This window comes from Equus przewalskii, chromosome 6 (genome assembly GCF_037783145.1).
Source record: "Equus przewalskii isolate Varuska chromosome 6, EquPr2, whole genome shotgun sequence".
Classification (NCBI taxonomy): Eukaryota; Metazoa; Chordata; class Mammalia; order Perissodactyla; family Equidae; genus Equus; species Equus przewalskii.
In genome coordinates, this window is record NC_091836.1 from 46,325,068 (window position 1) to 46,340,699 (window position 15,632).

Sequence of the window (15,632 nt, forward strand, 5' to 3'; positions counted from 1 at the left end):
CCCAGTGGATAGGGTTTGCTGCTGGGTTGATGTGGAGGGGGTGAGGGAAAGAGAGAAGCTGAGATGACTCCAAGGGTTTGGCTATATCATCTGGAAGGACAGAGCTGACAGGCAGAGGTGGGGGCAGGCAGGGGAGCCCACAGGGAGCTGGTTTGGGAGCATGTGATGTTCGAGGTGCCCGTGAGATCCCCACATGGAGACATCAAAAAGGCAGTTGGCTCTCAGGTCTAGAGCCAGGAGAGAGATCCTGGCTGGACTTAACTCAGGAGTGGTCCGAGTATGGTGGCATTAAGACCTGGAGTGCTGAAGGAGACATGGGAGAATGCAGGGACTGGGGGCGGAGGTGTCATTTGCAGAATCATAAAGCAAAGCTGGCGGGAGGAAGCTGTGGTTCCAGGACGCGGCTGGCACACTGACGAGTGAGTAAAGCCATGGGCACCGCTGGGGGCATTTCAGAGAGCAGAGTTTGGAAAGAAGTGGGCAGGGCATCATCAAATAATCCAGGAGAACTCTCCAGTCTTCTTAGCATAATGCCTGGCAAGAAAAGTCAGAATAACCACTAACGTTTTATTGAGCACCTTTATGTCCCAAACACTGTAAAGCCGTCATTTCATTTCATCTCACAACTCAATGAGGTAGGCGCTCACAGCTCCACGTCAAGGAAAGAATGAAGGCAGAGCACACTGATAAAAGCCTCTCAGGCAGCGGGCGATGAGGAGTGGAGCTGGCGGTGAGGACCGGCTGTTGGAGGCTACTGGGAAAATCCCCCGCCCCTAGCACAGTGCCCGGGCCAGAGGGGGCGCTCCACGCCCCTGCGCCAAACAGGAGGGCGGCGCGCAGGGAGCCGGAACGGGTCAAAAGCAGGCCGGTGGGGTCCACGCGGCTCACGTAGACGCGGAGCGCTGCCTGCGGGCGGTGTGGGGGCTTGGGTCCCTGTCCTTGGGGATCCCGGGCTCGAGGGTCTCACGCTAGACTCTCTTCCTCCTCGCCAATGGGGCTGGGCAGCCAGGGCGGAGCCGGCCCCCGGGGCGCGGGCATGGGCACCGTGGTGAAGGGCTCGGCGGCGGGCGGCTCGGGGCCGGCGGGGGGTTCGGCCTCGGGCTCCCGCAGGCCGGAGTCGAGCAGCGGGTCCCCGCAGCCGCACTCCGGGGCCGCGCCCTCGGGGGCGCCGGCGCACGCGCAGCTGGGGGCGGTGGATGCCTCGGACACGCAGCTGTTCTTGCGGCGCAGCAGGGACAGGCGCCGGCCCAGCAGGCCCCCTGAGGCCATGCCCGCACCCACCGGCAGGAGGCGCTGCAGGAAGTCGCCGTGCGCCTCGCCCAGCGGCCCGTCCACGCCATCCAGCCGCTGGAACTGCATGTCCTCCTTGGCCAGCCTGCGGGACGGACGGTGGGTCAGCGCTGCGGCCTCGCCCCTCTTCTTCATTAACAGAGCTGCGGCCGAGGCAGGCTGCTGCTGCTCCTCCCGGCTCCACCCCCTCCCTTGTCCCGCTTATCCCCAAAGACTTTGGCCCTCGCCCGGGAGCCTGGCCTTAACTGCCCTCAGACTTAGGCCTCAAAGCCGCAGCTGTGGCTCTGCGGCGTCTCCTTTGGGACCGCCTCTGGCCCGTCCAATCCTCATAGACCTTAGCCCTTAGCTCGGCCCCCGATTAATGGCCGGGTGCCAGACCTTGACCCCACCTCTGCCCCCTGCCCCATCCCAGTCTTAGCCCCGAATCTCCGGAGTTTAGCTCTTAGCCCTGTCCTGGCCCCCGCCATAGCCCCTTCGATCAGTTACACCCGCTAGAGCCATAAGCCCCGCCCCCGAGGCCCCGCCCCCCCCCCCCCCCGCCGGCTCACGTGATGTCGAAGGTGGAGCCCTGGAAGGAGGGCTGCTGCAGCAGGAAGGCGGTGGCCGCTGTGTAGGGGGCGCGAGCCTCGGCCGCATCCCAGTACAGGTCTTTCTCTAGCATGGCCAGGTCGTCGTACATCTCATCCACGGCCAGCATCGACACCTGCGGGCCGGACACGCGGGGCGGTGTGGGGCGTGGCAAAGCGCGGGCATCAAATAGAGAAGGGGGGCTCGGGGCGAGTCCCGGGCCAGTCTTGGCGAGGGGAGGGGGCGGGGGGCGGCTGTGGGAGGCTTGGCACCACGGAGAGAGCCTCACCTGGAAGTTGCGGTCGATCAGAAAGTTGGTCTCAAAGTCGTCATCATCCTCTCCGAAGGGGTTGATGAGCTGTTCGGCTACCTGAAGGGGAAGGGGAGGCAGAGCCCTGAGAACCGCTTGCTCAACCCACCCCCGGAGCGCCGGCCTCGAGGCCCCACTCACCTTGAGCCAGCCAGCGTAGAAGAAGAACTGCAGCAGGGTGAAGATGGGCACGCACAGGTCCAGGTTGTGGTCTTTGTAGCCCTGCGCAGGGTCCAGGAACTGGCGCCCGATGAGGCAGGCCAGGAAGTAGCTGTACACTGCGATAGTCACCACCTGGGGGCGGGGCGGGCCCCTAGGTCAGGGTTCTCCCCGGCCTCTGGGGGGTCACGGAGAGACCAGGGCTAGGATCGGGCGTCACCGTGATGGGGTCTTAGCTGGCTCTCAGTTTCCCCTGGAGACGAGTGCGTCAGGGCCTCTGACACGAGATGTAAACTGAGACGCAGCAGGGTTACCTGGGTGTAGACGAGGGGTACGCTGATCCAGTCGTAGTGAAAGAGCATCCCACACTTGCCCCGAAACGCAGTCAGCTCCTGGGGGCGATACAGGTCATGAGGGGGCCTGAATTGTGAGCTCACACGTGGGGATTAAGTGTGGGTACCTGGGATGGAGTTGAGTGGTCACCTGGGGTCGGGGGAACCGTGCACCTAGGAGTCGGCCCCATAAAGATAAATGTGCATCTGGGGGCTGCTAAGTAATGGTGTTTGGTGTCTGCCTCCTGGGAGGTGCGTGGCAGGCTGCTGTGTGGCACAACTCGGGGTGGGGTACAATTTCCCTGCAATGTTATGTGAACGACCACCTGGAGAGCTCACCTCCAGCAGCAGCTTAAGGGCGCTGTTGTCGCGGATTCTGCCCTCACGCCTGGCCTGTGCAGCCAGGTTGGAAAACCAGACGAAGGGGACCCAATACTTGTTGTAGGGCGAGTTCAAGTTCTCGAACTTCTTGCGCTCTTCGCGGGTCATAAATCCTGGAGGGGCGAGGTTGGGGGTTACTCGCCCCGCCCGGGTGCTCGTCCCGCCCCCGCCCCGCTTCTAGCCGGAGCCTCACCCGCCTCCACCACGTGGTCTATGGTGGGGAAGCGTTTGAAGACCGCGGTGCTGACGGAGCGCAGGATCAGCACGGCCGAGAGCCCTGCATAGCGCATGAGCGTGCGCCGGTAGAGGCGGCCGCGCTCGTCGCGCCCGTGCACGGTGCCCGCCACCACGCACATGAGCGCGTCCGGCAGCGGCATGCATAGGTACTGGTCCCACCAGCGGTGCAACACCAGCGTCACGTAGAAGCCTGCAGGGGAGCCAGAAATGGGCGGTTCAGTGGGGACACTAGAGCCAAGGGGGTGGTGGTAAGAGGGTTAACATAGGGCCTGCCGCAGGGACACCGGGCAGGCTGGGCACCCTGACCACACGGGACCACCTGGGCTGGGAACTAGGGGGTCAAGCCCTAAGCTCAGAGAGGCGGGAGCAAGCTGGGTCACCCTGGGCTACTTGAATGTCGTCTGGGATGTGGGATTGGGACCCCGCATGGAGGTGGAGACACAGGGCCCATGTTAGGGGCACATGGGCGGGTTGTTTATGCCATGGGGAGCCACTCAGCTGGGGGCATGGGGACCGGAAACAGGAGGCTGGGGTCGTGGGAAGTCACCGAGCACTGGGGGGCAGGACTTGATAAAGAAATGCCCCTCAGGCTGCGCCTGAGAGGATGGAGTCATATGGGATCCCTGGGCCCAGGACATGCGGAGGGGCACTAGTAATCTCATGCAGACCCAGGTGGGAATCCCCGCGGTGACCAAGGATAAGCCTATGGGTGACACGGAGTTCTCATGGGGGCCCTGTGACCAGGTGACATCCAAGGTCTTGGGAATTGGGGCCACATCTGGCGTGAAGGACGCAGAAATGGGGGTCTGTGAGGTTGGATTTGGGGGGGTCTCAGAGGGGCAGGAACGGAGGTCTCCAAAAGGCATGAATGGAAATGGGTTTCTCAGGATCGGGGGGTCTGGGGACTCAGGAGCGCGAACGCACCGAGCACGAAAGAGACGGGGATGAGACTGGCGTACTGGTCGCAGTAAATGACGAGCTTCTCAAAGTAGCGCTTTTGCTCGTCGGTCAGCACGAAGCTGTGAAGTAGGGGGCCGCGGGGTCACGGGCGAGCCCCCCCTCCCCAGCCGCGGATCCCTTTTCCCGCGGCCCCTCCCCAGCCCCCTCGGGCGGGCCCCCTTCCCCAGGGCGCGCGGGTCCCAGCGGAGCGCGGGCGCGGGCCGGCCGCCGCCCCGGGGCCGCCTCACCGATAGGTGGCGCTCAGCGCCATGTAGAGCCCGAGGAAACAGACCAGCTCGCGCCACAGCAGTTTGTAGATGCTCCCGCGCCACAGTAGCAGCAGCTGCGAGAAGCCGCCGAAGCGCGCGTTGGCCACGCGGGCGGTGTACGTGACGGTCATCGCGCCGCCGGGTGGTCGGGCCGGAGGAGAGGGGGCTGCAGCGGACCCCGGGCTAGGGAGTCGGGGGTGGAGAGGTGCGCGGCCGACTCAGCGCGACCCCTCCGCGCCAGGGCCACCTCCTCGGTCCCAGGTTCCTGTCTCTGCCCAGCCCTGCTCAGTCCTGCCCTGGTCCCCGGTCCTCCTCCCCAAGGCCCCTCTCACAGGTCACCCGTTCCCTGGACTCCTGGTCCCAGCGCCTTGCGCCTACCAGGCCTTCCTCCATCCCTCAGCCCCAAGAGCCTTGGGTCCACCGAGTTGCCCCCAAGTGCCCTTCATCCGATCCCATCCCCCTTACGTGGACGCCATCTACAGCCTCCCTCACTCCTAGAGTCCCCAGCGCCTCAGTTTCTAGATTCTCAGGGCTCTGACCCCCCCACCTCCCCACCCCGATTCCCCTCCCTCAGGTCCCTCCTCTGCCCCCCCAGCCCCCAGCTACCAGTCTCGGCCCATTCTGTGCCCCTGCACTCTCTTTTGAAGCCCTGTCCCCAAGCCTCCAGCCCCCTGGTCCCATCCGCAGCCCCCTGTCTCAGGCTGCCCCGTCTCCTGTGCGGCTGCCCCTGCCTATCCGCCCCGCACTTCACTGCCCTGGCTCTGCTCCTTCCCTCCTCCGGGACCCACCTTGACCTTTCCTCTGTGCGTGCCCCTCCAGCCTTCCCAGGCCTCCACGCCCCACCCTGAGGACTCCATGGATTCTTGCCCACAGACCATGTGTCCTCAGGGTCCTCTATTCCCCCAAGCCTGGGCCCTTCTCACCTGGTGGCGGGTGCAGGGACACACGGGGACAGGGACAGGATGGGCGGGTGGCTTCAGCGGTGGGTGAGGCTGAAGCCAGACCCTGGGCGGGAGGGGGCTGGGGAGTGAGTGTGGGCGGCCCCTCCCCGGCCCGCCCCCCTCAGCTGCAGCCTGGGAACTTTGTTTGGAGAAGTCCCGCCAGTTTGTTACCTGGTGTGTGTGGGGGGGGGGGCGGGGGGTTGAAATGGCCCTGTCCTCCTTTGCTCCTCCCTGTCTCTCTCTCTGTTAGTCACTGGCAGATCCAAGGAATCTTGGACCTAGAGCTGGGGGAGGGGGCAGGGACCGTCTCCCTTCCAGTCCCAGAGACACACACAGTGCTCAGTGAGGCTGGGTCACCCTGCAGCCACCTGTAATCACACTATCACAAAGACACACATGGAAACACCCACCACAGACCCAGAGACAAATTCAGCTTAGCTCTCGGGCACCTACGCGGTGCTCCAAACAGCCGCTCAGAAGCACATGGGCAGGGACCAGAGGCCCTGTGTGCCTTCATGAGCACTCCACGTAACAAAGACATATGCAAGGTCGCACAACCAGCTAAGCGCAGACCCCAAAATGCCTTCACACACAGCCACAAGCCCCACACAGGGAGGTAGCCCACACGCATTCCTGACCTCCCTGGCAAGGACACACCCATGGTCACACACCAGATGGAGGAACTCCTGTTCTCAACACAGTAGCACGAGGTCCTGGGGGTCAGAGCGGGGTCCCAGCGGTCCCTTAGGTTCACCAATGTTGCAAATACACACTCATGCAACAGCGACCCCTCTCCAACAGACCCTGAGGGTCACGCCCAGTACGGTCCTCCCCATTACCCCTCATGAAATGCACCTGCCTTTGCTCATCAATACATAAAGCGCTCCCTCCTCCCTCACTGAGGTGTGCAGGCGCACACACCCAGACACACACCTCAGGTCTCACACTCTCTGCATCGCCATGAACACGCAAGCTTCGGGACAGACAACCTTGTCTCCACATTTGGCACTGATGTGGGACAGATGTTTCCCCCTCACAGAAACCTACAAAGGGGGCGTTCCCAACCGGGCACAAATGGGCCTCCCAGCCCCCACCTCGAATGCTTGAATGCGTAGCCCAGTGTGGGAGGAGCGGAGGCTCAGAGTTCCAGCCCCAAGAGGGGCGCCTGGGGCTGCCCTGAGCCCCCGAGTCTGCCCCTTGCGCTAGGAGTGCGGATGGCTCTGGAAGGCCCCACCCGAAGCCCTGCCAGCAAGGACGCCGTGTTCCCAGCTTGGCAGATGTCCGCCCCACCCGGGGTAATTAGGAACCAGCCCGGGCTGGCCACCCTCGGACCTGCACCTCCGCTGTCCAGCTGCCGGACAGCCCATAAAAGGGGGCGAGCGGTGGCGCTGCTGGCTGCGGGACGTGGGGAGGGGACAGGCTTCGAGTTGATGGGCTCCGTGTTCCCGACCAGAAAGAGGCCCCACTCCCTAGGACATATCCTCACACCCACCGCAGCCGGCCCCCTCTCCCTCCCTTCCCGCCACCACCCCGCCCGCCCCTGCCCCTGCCCCCGCACCGTGGGCATGCTCCCTCCCCCAGCTCAGTGTCCCCACTCGTTTCTGGCTGCTGGACCCCCGCTGGGCTGGGGCAGGTTGCCCAGGTTAGTTCACATGCTTAATAATTGTAGCAGCTAGTGAGAATAAACGCTGCTTGGCAGGTGCAATGCCTCGAGCCGCCGTAAAGGCGTTACTCGTCGCATCTCATTGAGTCCTTACACGCAGGACTGTGAAATTGGTGCTCCTTATTCCCACTATCCAGATAGGGAAACTGAGGCTCAGATGTCACACAGCCTGCTGGCGGCACGGCTGGGATGTGAACCCCAGGCCATTTGCCTCGGAGCCTGGGGTCTTTGCCATGGCTGTACCACTGTTTGTTTACAAGCGCCACTCCCACGAGCCCACACCCGCTTATGCACACCCAGCGGTCAAGTGGGGAGACACGTCTAGGCTCGTGGCTGGGTCCCCCTTACACACACATCCTGGCACGCCCAGACCCTGGGTGTGCGCAGTGTGAACATCCCTTCCTGACTCACACTTCCTGACTCCTGAGGGTTCCTCAGGCACCCCCTTTCGGTCCACCCCCCAGCTCTGACTTGGCCCTGGCAAAGGCCCGAGGTCACGTCCAGTCCTGGTCTCTCCAGCGGGAATGACAGTGGCTGTCTAGGCAGTGCCGGGAGAGTGGGCGGGAGATGGGGACCCGCTAGGTGCCCTCCAGGCTGTGCTGACCTTCCCAGGTCAGGTGAACTTGTGCCACGGCTCTGTGAATGGCCACACTACGTCTCCGGCTTAGGGACAGGGCACGGAAGCTCACACTGACGGCCACTCACTCCCGGCCAGGGCTCCGGGGGTCGCTCGGGCCTGAGTCCTCTGCCACCCTGCCCCCTAACCAGTCCCCCTGTGGCAGCCGGGTGCTGGGAGGAGCTGATGCCATCCCACGGAGACAGGAACTGGGGGGGCGGAGACTGTTAATCCCCAGTCTGGCAGGACCAGCCTCTGCCCAGGGCGCCCACTAATTCCCAAACCAAACAGCAGGCAGTGCTGGGCCCGCTGCCGGCCTAATCCGCTCCCCACCAGCCTGGGGCTGTCCAAGGGGCCTCCTGGTTCCCATGCTCTGAGCCTCGAAGGAAGTGGGCAGATGCTCCTCTCTTCCACTCCAGGCTTTACAGCCCCAGCAGAACACCCCTACCCATACAGAGCTAGAAAAAGTACCTCCTTACTGAAGAATGCCCTCCTTCCAAAACTGCCATAATAAATATACATCTCTATTAGGTCTCAGTTGTGACTGCACCCCTCTGGATGTGACATCTTTGTGTAGTGAACAACCTGTGCAACTGTACATGGAGGTGCTCACCCCTAGATCAACATCCACAGTGGTTTAAGATCATTTTATTGAGGGGCAAGAGGCAGGGAGAGGTGGGGGGCAGCTACAGCCCCCCTGACCCCACCAGGGGGAACAGACCCCCTCCCCGCCTCCTGCCCCCCAAGTTGCTCCCCCTGTACTATGGGGGGACTTTGTGCAAACTCTGCCCCGGTGGGGGTGGAGGGTGGGTGTAAAACGGCAGCAGCTAGGGCTGGCAGCAGTGCTACTGGGCGCAGGGGGGCTTGTAGGGCTCCAGGAGGAGGGCAGAGAAGGTGTTGACCTTGTCCGCCCCCCGAACCTCATGGGGCAGCAGCGGCAGCTTCACAATGTGGAAGTCTTCATACAGGTCCTCCATCTACAGCCAGGGCAGAGGGCAGAAGGCAGCGGTCAGGGGGCCACAGGACAGGGACAGAGTGTGGGACAACAGAAGAGGTCAGGCTGGGGACCTCCCGGGGTCAGGGAGAGAATAAGGGGCAGAGGCTTCCCAGGGTCACAGGTGGGGGTGGCACCAGTGAGGATGGAGAGCACTGGGCTGGATCTCCCACTCCCCAGGGTCACAGGGACCCAGGCCAGCCACAGTCCTTGAGCCAGAATTAGGGTGAAAGAGATGAAGTAGGGGAGACGGTAGGAGGCTGGGAAGAGGACCAGAGGGTAGGGTGGAGCGAAAGGTCAGAGAGGAGATGGGCTGGGCGGCCAGGCCCGGCTCCTGGGTCGGAGGGGCGGGCATGCACACCTGGTCCAGGTACTTGGCCTGGATCTTGTGGCGGGCCTCGCACATCCTACAGGGCTTCTCGGGGTCGGGGAAGACGAGCTGGTTGACGATGATGTTGTGCGTGTCGATCTTGCACTTGGCCAGCTCCTGGATCAGCCGCTCCGTCTCGTACAGGGACAGGAACTCGGCGATGCACACGCAGATGAAGGTCGTCTGCTCCTGCAGGGCGTGAGAGGGGGCAGTGAGGGGCACTTTCCGGCCCTGTCCCCTGTCCCTGTCTGCTGAGCCCCTCACCGCCCGCCTGGACCTCAACTCACAGGGTCCTTGAACTGCTCGCTGACGGAGCGGATGACGGGCAGTGTCTCCTCCAGCTTGGAGGCCAGCTGGTCTGCATTCATGTCCCCCAGGCCCAGCATGTTGCACATCTGTGGGGAAGGCATGTGGGACTCATGGCTCACCTGGGGCCCCTCACATCCCCGGATTAGGGTCTCTAACCACTCGCGGGATGACTCCTGACACCTCCCAGCAGTTAAGGGCGTGGGCCCTCGAGCACACCACAGTAGTCAAATCCCAGCTCTGCCATTTCTGGGGGACTGTGGCCAGAGGGCTTCACCTCCTGGAGCCTCAGTTTCCCCATGTGTGGACCGTGGGTGTTGGGGTGCTGTGCAGAAGTGTGGGAGCATCGGGGTTGTCATGCTGTGAACAACCCACAGTGGCACTCGCGTGATCTCCATTTGACAGACAAGGAAGGTGAGGCCCAGAGGGGTGAAGTGACTTGCTTGGGGTCACACAGCTGTGTCACCAGAGTGCAGAGCATTGAGACCTGGGCCACCGGGCTCTGGAATACATGCTTTCAAGCTCTGTCTGGGGCACTCCGCGGGCAGGCATGGGGACACCGAGTGCTATGGAGCAGGGGGAACAGTCCTCCCACGGGGAAGATCCATCCCACCCAGTGGGAAGCGCCGACAGAGAGGGGTGGGTGGGAAAGGCCTTTGTTACTGCGCATCCGAGCGTCTGGGGGCCCCCTTGGACTCGGGGACTGCTGGATGCCCTGGGGCGCTGCCTGCCTGAGAGATGAAGGGGCTGATCTGGTTCTTGATCTGCATGAGGCGGCCTAGGCCCCGCTCCACGATGGTGGGGAAGTTCAGCAGCCTCAGCGTGTGGCCTGTGGGTGCCGTGTCAAACACCACCACCGAGAAATTCATGCCCTTCACCAGCCTGCGGGGAGAGGGGGGTCAGGCCCGCTCCGCCCCTCTCCCGCCCCAGCCCGGGCAGCTCCCAGCCCCACAGGACGGGCCTGACCTCATGACCTCTGCATAGCTCATGGCCTCGTCGATGCCCGGGAAGGCGCTCATGGCCTCCTGCATCATCTTCTTGCCCATGCTCAGCATGTTGTCCTCCTCGAAGAATTCATCAGGCAGCTCGGCCACGCCCAGGCTGGGGTCAATCTCCTGGGGGCCGAGGGATCGAGACTCAGGCTGCTGCTACTGCCAGGGCCTTCCCTGCCGGGCGCCAGGCCATGGGGAGCCCATGGAGGGCCCTGACCTCAGGCCCTACATCAGGTCATGGCTGGGGACACCCCGAGGTGCCACGGCCCTCCCTCAGGAACTTAAGATCTCATGTGGTTGCACAAATTGTCAAACCATTTCACAAGCAGAGGAAAACTGCAAACTGTGCTGAGGGTCCCCAGAGGGAAGCTGAAGCCTGCTGTAGGGCCTTTGCACAGGCGGTTCCCCCACATGGGCCCCTGGCTGCCTCCAGATCGGTCCTCTAACTTGAGCCTTCCCTGACCACTCCATCTGACAGCACAGTCCCGGCCCCCCGCCCCGCTTCCTTTCTCCTTAACACTCAGCCCCGCTTCACAGCCCACATGGTTCATTTTCCATGTTTACCGTCTGCCTCCCCAACCTGAATGTCAGCCCCACGAAGGCAGGGTTTTTCTGTTCCGTTCACTCCTGTGGCCCCAGTCCCTGGAAGTGTCTGGCACATAGTAGGTCCTCAACATGTATGTGGAATCCACGAAAGGAGGACCATCCCTGCGGTGCCAGGCCCGTCCTGTCCCTGGGGTCTCCCTCTCTTGTCTCCTCCCACGTCACCTCTTTGTGGTGACTGCACAGGTCCTGTGGTGAAGCCCCCAACTTGCTGGAGTCAGAGATCACTTCCTGCGCAGGAAAACTGCCCATCCACCACCCCCCCAGTCACACTCTGGATGGGTTGTTCCTGGTCACTGGGCCACCTTGGAGCTCCCACACGCCATTCTCTGACCCGGGTCTCCTCGCCTCCCGCCTCAGTTATTTAAGCCTCTCTGGGCCTCCTTATCGCCTCACCCCTGCCCCTTGTTCAGTGTCAGTGTCCCTGTCAGCTGGCACCCTTACCCGGCCCAGCTCCATACGCTGCGTCTGTGAACACTCCCTTTTTCCCTCTGCGGTTGACAAAGTCCCCACCTGGTGACTCCCAGCTCTTTGATGTCACTGCACCGAGGTGACCACCAGGAGAACACACCTAATGAGGAACTTGCACCCTGCTCCCTCTTCCCGTTACCAAATGTGCAACGGGCACTCAGTGATCCAGACAATCCGTCCCGCAGAGTTGGTGTCGCCTCTTCTCCCTCCTCAAACCCCTTCTGTCCCACTCACCCCTCGCTCTCCGCTGAGTCCTGTGCCTTGCCTGGGCCTCAGTGAGAAACAGAAGCCACAGGCTGCCAACAGCCTCATCTCCCCCTGCACGTGCCCCAGGCCCTCTGCCCTGCCTTGGTGCCTCTAGCCCTGGCGGAGCCCAAGTCCTGAGTCTGTGTGCTGGATGGAGCTCCCGCCCACCTGAGGCCCGCAGTCTGCCAGCTCCCTCCTGCAACATCACTTGTCCCTCCCTGAGGGAGTATTTGCATGGGCATCAAAGGCATCAAAACACTCTAGAGCATCTTCTTTCTCAAAAACGCCTCCCTAACCCTCTACTCCCATCTCCCTCCCTGATGGCCCATTCACTTCCCAGCTCCCATCATGGCAGTCTGTCTCACCTCCTCAGCTCATCCCCTCCAGGCAGGCTCTTGCCCCACTCGCGGGGTGAGCTCTCTAAGACTGCCGTGCCTGCGCCAGCCTCTTCTGCCTGAGCCCCTCTGCCCGCTGGAGCGCAGGAGCTCACACCCTCTGCCTCTGCTCCCATATCACCCGCGGCTCCCCCTTCTCCTCTGCGGGACCCTAATGCTGATGTGCCCCCGGGCCCCATTGTTCCTGGGCCTCTCTGTTCTCTCATGCTCTCCTCCACTGACACAGCTTTAAATATCACCCTTGGGACAATGAGCCCCAAATTAATGCCAACCGCCTCCAAGCTCCAGGCTCATATGACTAAATTACTGTCCTGACATCTCCACTTGGATGTCCAGTGGGCACCTCGGATCCACTGTGGCCCAAACGCAATTCCTGATGTGCCCCTTCTAAACTTCCTCCTCGCCTAGTCTTCCCCATCCCAGCCGCTCTGGGGGCCAACTGAGAGATGTACTTAATTCCTTTCTTTCCCTCACACTTTACAACCAAGCAGGCACACTGCTTTGCTTCCAAAATACATCTCAAACGTGACCACTTCTCCCTCAATGTTCGGACCCCACCTGAGTTCGGGCTGCCATCCTCTCCCGCCTGGTCACTGCCCCAGTCCCCTTGTTTCCATCCTTGACTTACAATCCAATCTCTGCATGGCACCACAGGGAACTTTTCAAAAAATGAATTTGGCCGTGACATTGCCCTGCTTGAAACGAACAGCTTCTTATTAAACTTAGAGTCTGAGCTGAACTGCTCCCAGTGGCCTGCGAGGTCCCATACCATGTGGCTCTGACTGACCTCTCCTTCATCTCCTTCCCTCCCCTCGCTCACTCAGCTCAGGCCACTCTGGCCTCCTTTCTGCTCCCCGCTCGTTCCCCCGCGGGTATGTCCAGGAAGGGGTGAAACTGGAGAGACAGAGGCTGTGGCACGGGCAGGACAAGGCGGCTGACAGTGGGCATTCACAGGAAAGCCCTGAAGGGGCCTCTGCCAGAGTGGGGAGCCGAGCCCTGCTCCACTCACCATGGCAAAGAGGTTGTCGTAGCCTTTGACCTTCGTTGGCACCTTGGAGAACTTCTGGTCAAACGCATCGGAGATGTTGTGGGCTGGGTCGGTGGAGATGATAAGAACACTCTCCCGCCCCTTGGAGAGCTGGACCGCTAGGCTACAGCTGGACAGGGGAAAGGTCAAAAGGCAAGGAGCAAGAGGTCAGGCTCTGCTCCCTAGATTCACAAGCGGAGATGGAGGTTCCCAGGAGCAGAGAACCCGGAACAGAAGCGGCCTTGGGAGGAGAGTATGGTAATTGTGGGGTCAAGCCTCAGTCCCCGCAGAGGGACCCTCTCAGACCTCAGCACTGTCCCCACCAGCTGCCTAGAGCGCTATAAGGTTCAGCTGAATCGCTCTGGCCTGATGCCTGTTGCTTCTTTGCTGGCACGGAGTGGCATGGTCCAGGGGTCCAGCCAGCATAGTTTGACCCTGTGCCTTCTCCCTCAACGCTAATCTAAGGGGTCCCTTGAACCCCCTGCTAAACTCAGGATGATTGAGTCCACTTATCCAGCATAATTTGCCCCAAGGACCCCTCCCCCTACTCCCAGCAGACTGGGATAGTCTTAACGCGTGCGCTAATCCCCGCCTTCCGCCCCCACCCCCACGTGGGCACAGAACAGCATGGTTTACCAGACTAGGATAGTTGGCCCCGGTGCCCCTCCCCCTACTCTGAGCTCACTCTGGTACGGTCCAGATGATGGCTCTCCCGCCCACGTGTGTTGGGTTCACTGTGGTTCAGCCCTTGAGCCCCAACGGGGATGGTCCAACTCAGAGGGTGCCAGGCCTGCACTCAGGAGGTATCTTCCATTTGCTCCACGGAACTTCCGGAGAGTACAACCCGGAAGACCCCGGCCCAGCCACCTTGCCCGGCTCGGGGTGGAAGAGCCGGTCCCTGGCCTCCCCTTCGCCCGGTGGTACATCCTACCCGTCTTCCCGGCCCCCGCCGCAGCTTCTCTACCTGCAGGTGGTCTTGCCAACGCCACCCTTGCCCCCGACGAAGATCCACTTAAGGCTGCGCTGCTCGATGATGTTGCTAAGCGTGGGCTCCAGCGGCTCCACATCAGGCGCATCCTCGAACTCCTCTGCCTCAACCCCCCACCCGGCCACCCCTGCCGCCATCTTGGAACCGGCTCACGTGATCAAACGGAGCGCACCATGAAGAGCCCCCTACAAGGGAAACTCCTTATCACATGCCCATCGAGGCTAGGAATCTGAATTAATTTCCTCATGGCCTGGCTTTTAGGAGCTAATAGAAGGTATGGTTCCTATGTTCTCCGCTTCCAGGGTCCGCCTTGTCGACTTCCTGTCTATATTTTTTCAAAGACTCCCCCTGCCGAGTTAACATATTGGTACATTCCAGGCTACACCCCTCCCCTGATTGGCCACTAAGTCTCGCAGCCCTCCTTTTATTGGCTACATCTTTTCTTACTTTCACCAATCACTCTCACGTCTCGGTAGCCGCCAACCTCTCCTTAGCAACCAGCCAAACACCCGGTCCAAGCCCTTTCCGTGAAGTTAGAGCCGAGGTCCGCCATGGCCTAACTCCGTAGGCTTCACTTCCTGTCCATCATTTCCTCCCTAGTCTCCAAATTGGGTCCCGACATCGCCTCAGGTCCGTCTCCTCTGTTACCCAATTGGCTGGCTGCCACCTGGTTCCTGCCGCAAACCAATCCTAGACGAACTGATTAGCTGGTTGGAGACAGGTCCCGGGGCCGCGAGGAGGTTAGAGGGAGAAGGACTCCAGTTGTGGGCATCCTCGTCCAGTGCTCCCTGAACCCCCATGCTGGGCAGCCAGGGCAGGGACCACACCTGCAACTGCGCTCCTTGTCGTCGGAGGAACACTGTTCCCGAAAACCTCCTTGCACTGGGCTCCCTGTTCGAGGGGAGACTCCCGTTCAGCGAATTCCCTGTTTGAACCTCTGCCCTGGGCAGGAATACAAGCTGAGTCCCAGGCCCTTGGCGGACACTCAACCTTAGATGGGGATTCCAGCCTAGAAATTTCGCCGGCTTCCTTTGAGTACTCCAGCCCATAAACTAATACCCTGATTCTCAGATGAGGACCCCAGCTTCACGGAGCCAGCTGTGTCCCTACTCCCAAATGAGAGCTCCATCCCAAAGTCAGGTACCTATTCCAGAGATACTCCCATTTCTATTTGTGGGGCTCAGGCTAGATATGCCCTCTAGTTAACAGACATAGGTTCCGAGATGTCAGCTGAACACACAACCTCAGACGGGGTCCCTTCCCTCACCGAGATTATCCCTGGTGCCAGAAGGGGATTCTAGCCCCGGAAAGCTAATGCGCCCCCAGTCCCAAGCAGGAATCTCACTCCGAGAGCCAGCTACAGCCCCAGTCCCTCTCGATGGTCCCATTCCCGGGGAGACCTCGTCTGCGTAACGCCCTGCCAAACCTAGCTGGATTATTAACATCCGCGGGGCGGAGCATCCCGGAGCCAGCCAGCACCTTGGGGTCCTCCTATCCCTCGTTCGCCCCGCCCCCACTGCAGACGCTGGGGAGGGG

General features: G+C 61.6%; 2 protein-coding genes across 2 annotated transcripts; both read right to left on the reverse strand.

Annotated features, from left to right (window-relative positions):
- Positions 1 to 547: 547 nt before the first annotated feature.
- Positions 548 to 4,746, reverse strand: BEST2 (bestrophin 2). The gene is made up of 9 exons (XM_070625286.1): positions 4,464 to 4,746; positions 4,201 to 4,295; positions 3,233 to 3,466; positions 2,998 to 3,152; positions 2,641 to 2,718; positions 2,309 to 2,461; positions 2,147 to 2,227; positions 1,839 to 1,993; positions 548 to 1,375 (listed from the first exon to the last, which is right to left on the reverse strand). Exons 1-9 carry the CDS (start codon positions 4,613 to 4,615, stop codon positions 964 to 966), a joined length of 1,515 nt encoding a protein of 504 aa, XP_070481387.1. The 5' UTR covers positions 4,616 to 4,746; the 3' UTR covers positions 548 to 963.
- A 3,590-nt stretch (positions 4,747 to 8,336) lies between these two features.
- GET3 (guided entry of tail-anchored proteins factor 3, ATPase) lies at positions 8,337 to 15,623 on the reverse strand. Its single transcript, XM_008509700.2, has 7 exons — positions 14,073 to 15,623; positions 13,091 to 13,238; positions 10,341 to 10,489; positions 10,106 to 10,256; positions 9,356 to 9,463; positions 9,060 to 9,257; positions 8,337 to 8,681 (listed from the first exon to the last, which is right to left on the reverse strand). The coding sequence occupies exons 1-7, from the start codon at positions 14,231 to 14,233 to the stop codon at positions 8,550 to 8,552; spliced, it is 1,047 nt and encodes a 348-aa protein (XP_008507922.1). The 5' UTR covers positions 14,234 to 15,623; the 3' UTR covers positions 8,337 to 8,549.
- Between the last annotated feature and the right edge of the window lie 9 nt (positions 15,624 to 15,632).

Coding starts and splice junctions, on each gene's coding strand:
- GET3 (XM_008509700.2), bottom strand. CDS start 14,233: ATGGCGGCAGGGGTGGCCGGGTGGGGGGTTGAGGCAGAGGAGTTCGAG. Junction 10,490..13,090: donor ACGACAACCTCTTTGCCATG/GTGAGTGGAGCA, acceptor CTCGGCCCCCAG/GAGATTGACCCCAGCCTGGG. Junction 8,682..9,059: donor AGGCCAAGTACCTGGACCAG/GTGTGCATGCCC, acceptor CCCTGGCTGTAG/ATGGAGGACCTGTATGAAGA.
- BEST2 (XM_070625286.1), bottom strand. CDS start 4,615: ATGACCGTCACGTACACCGCCCGCGTGGCCAACGCGCGCTTCGGCGGC. Junction 3,153..3,232: donor AGACCACGTGGTGGAGGCGG/GTGAGGCTCCGG, acceptor TCGCCCCTCCAG/GATTTATGACCCGCGAAGAG. Junction 1,376..1,838: donor GGCTCCACCTTCGACATCAC/GTGAGCCGGCGG, acceptor TCCGTCCCGCAG/GCTGGCCAAGGAGGACATGC.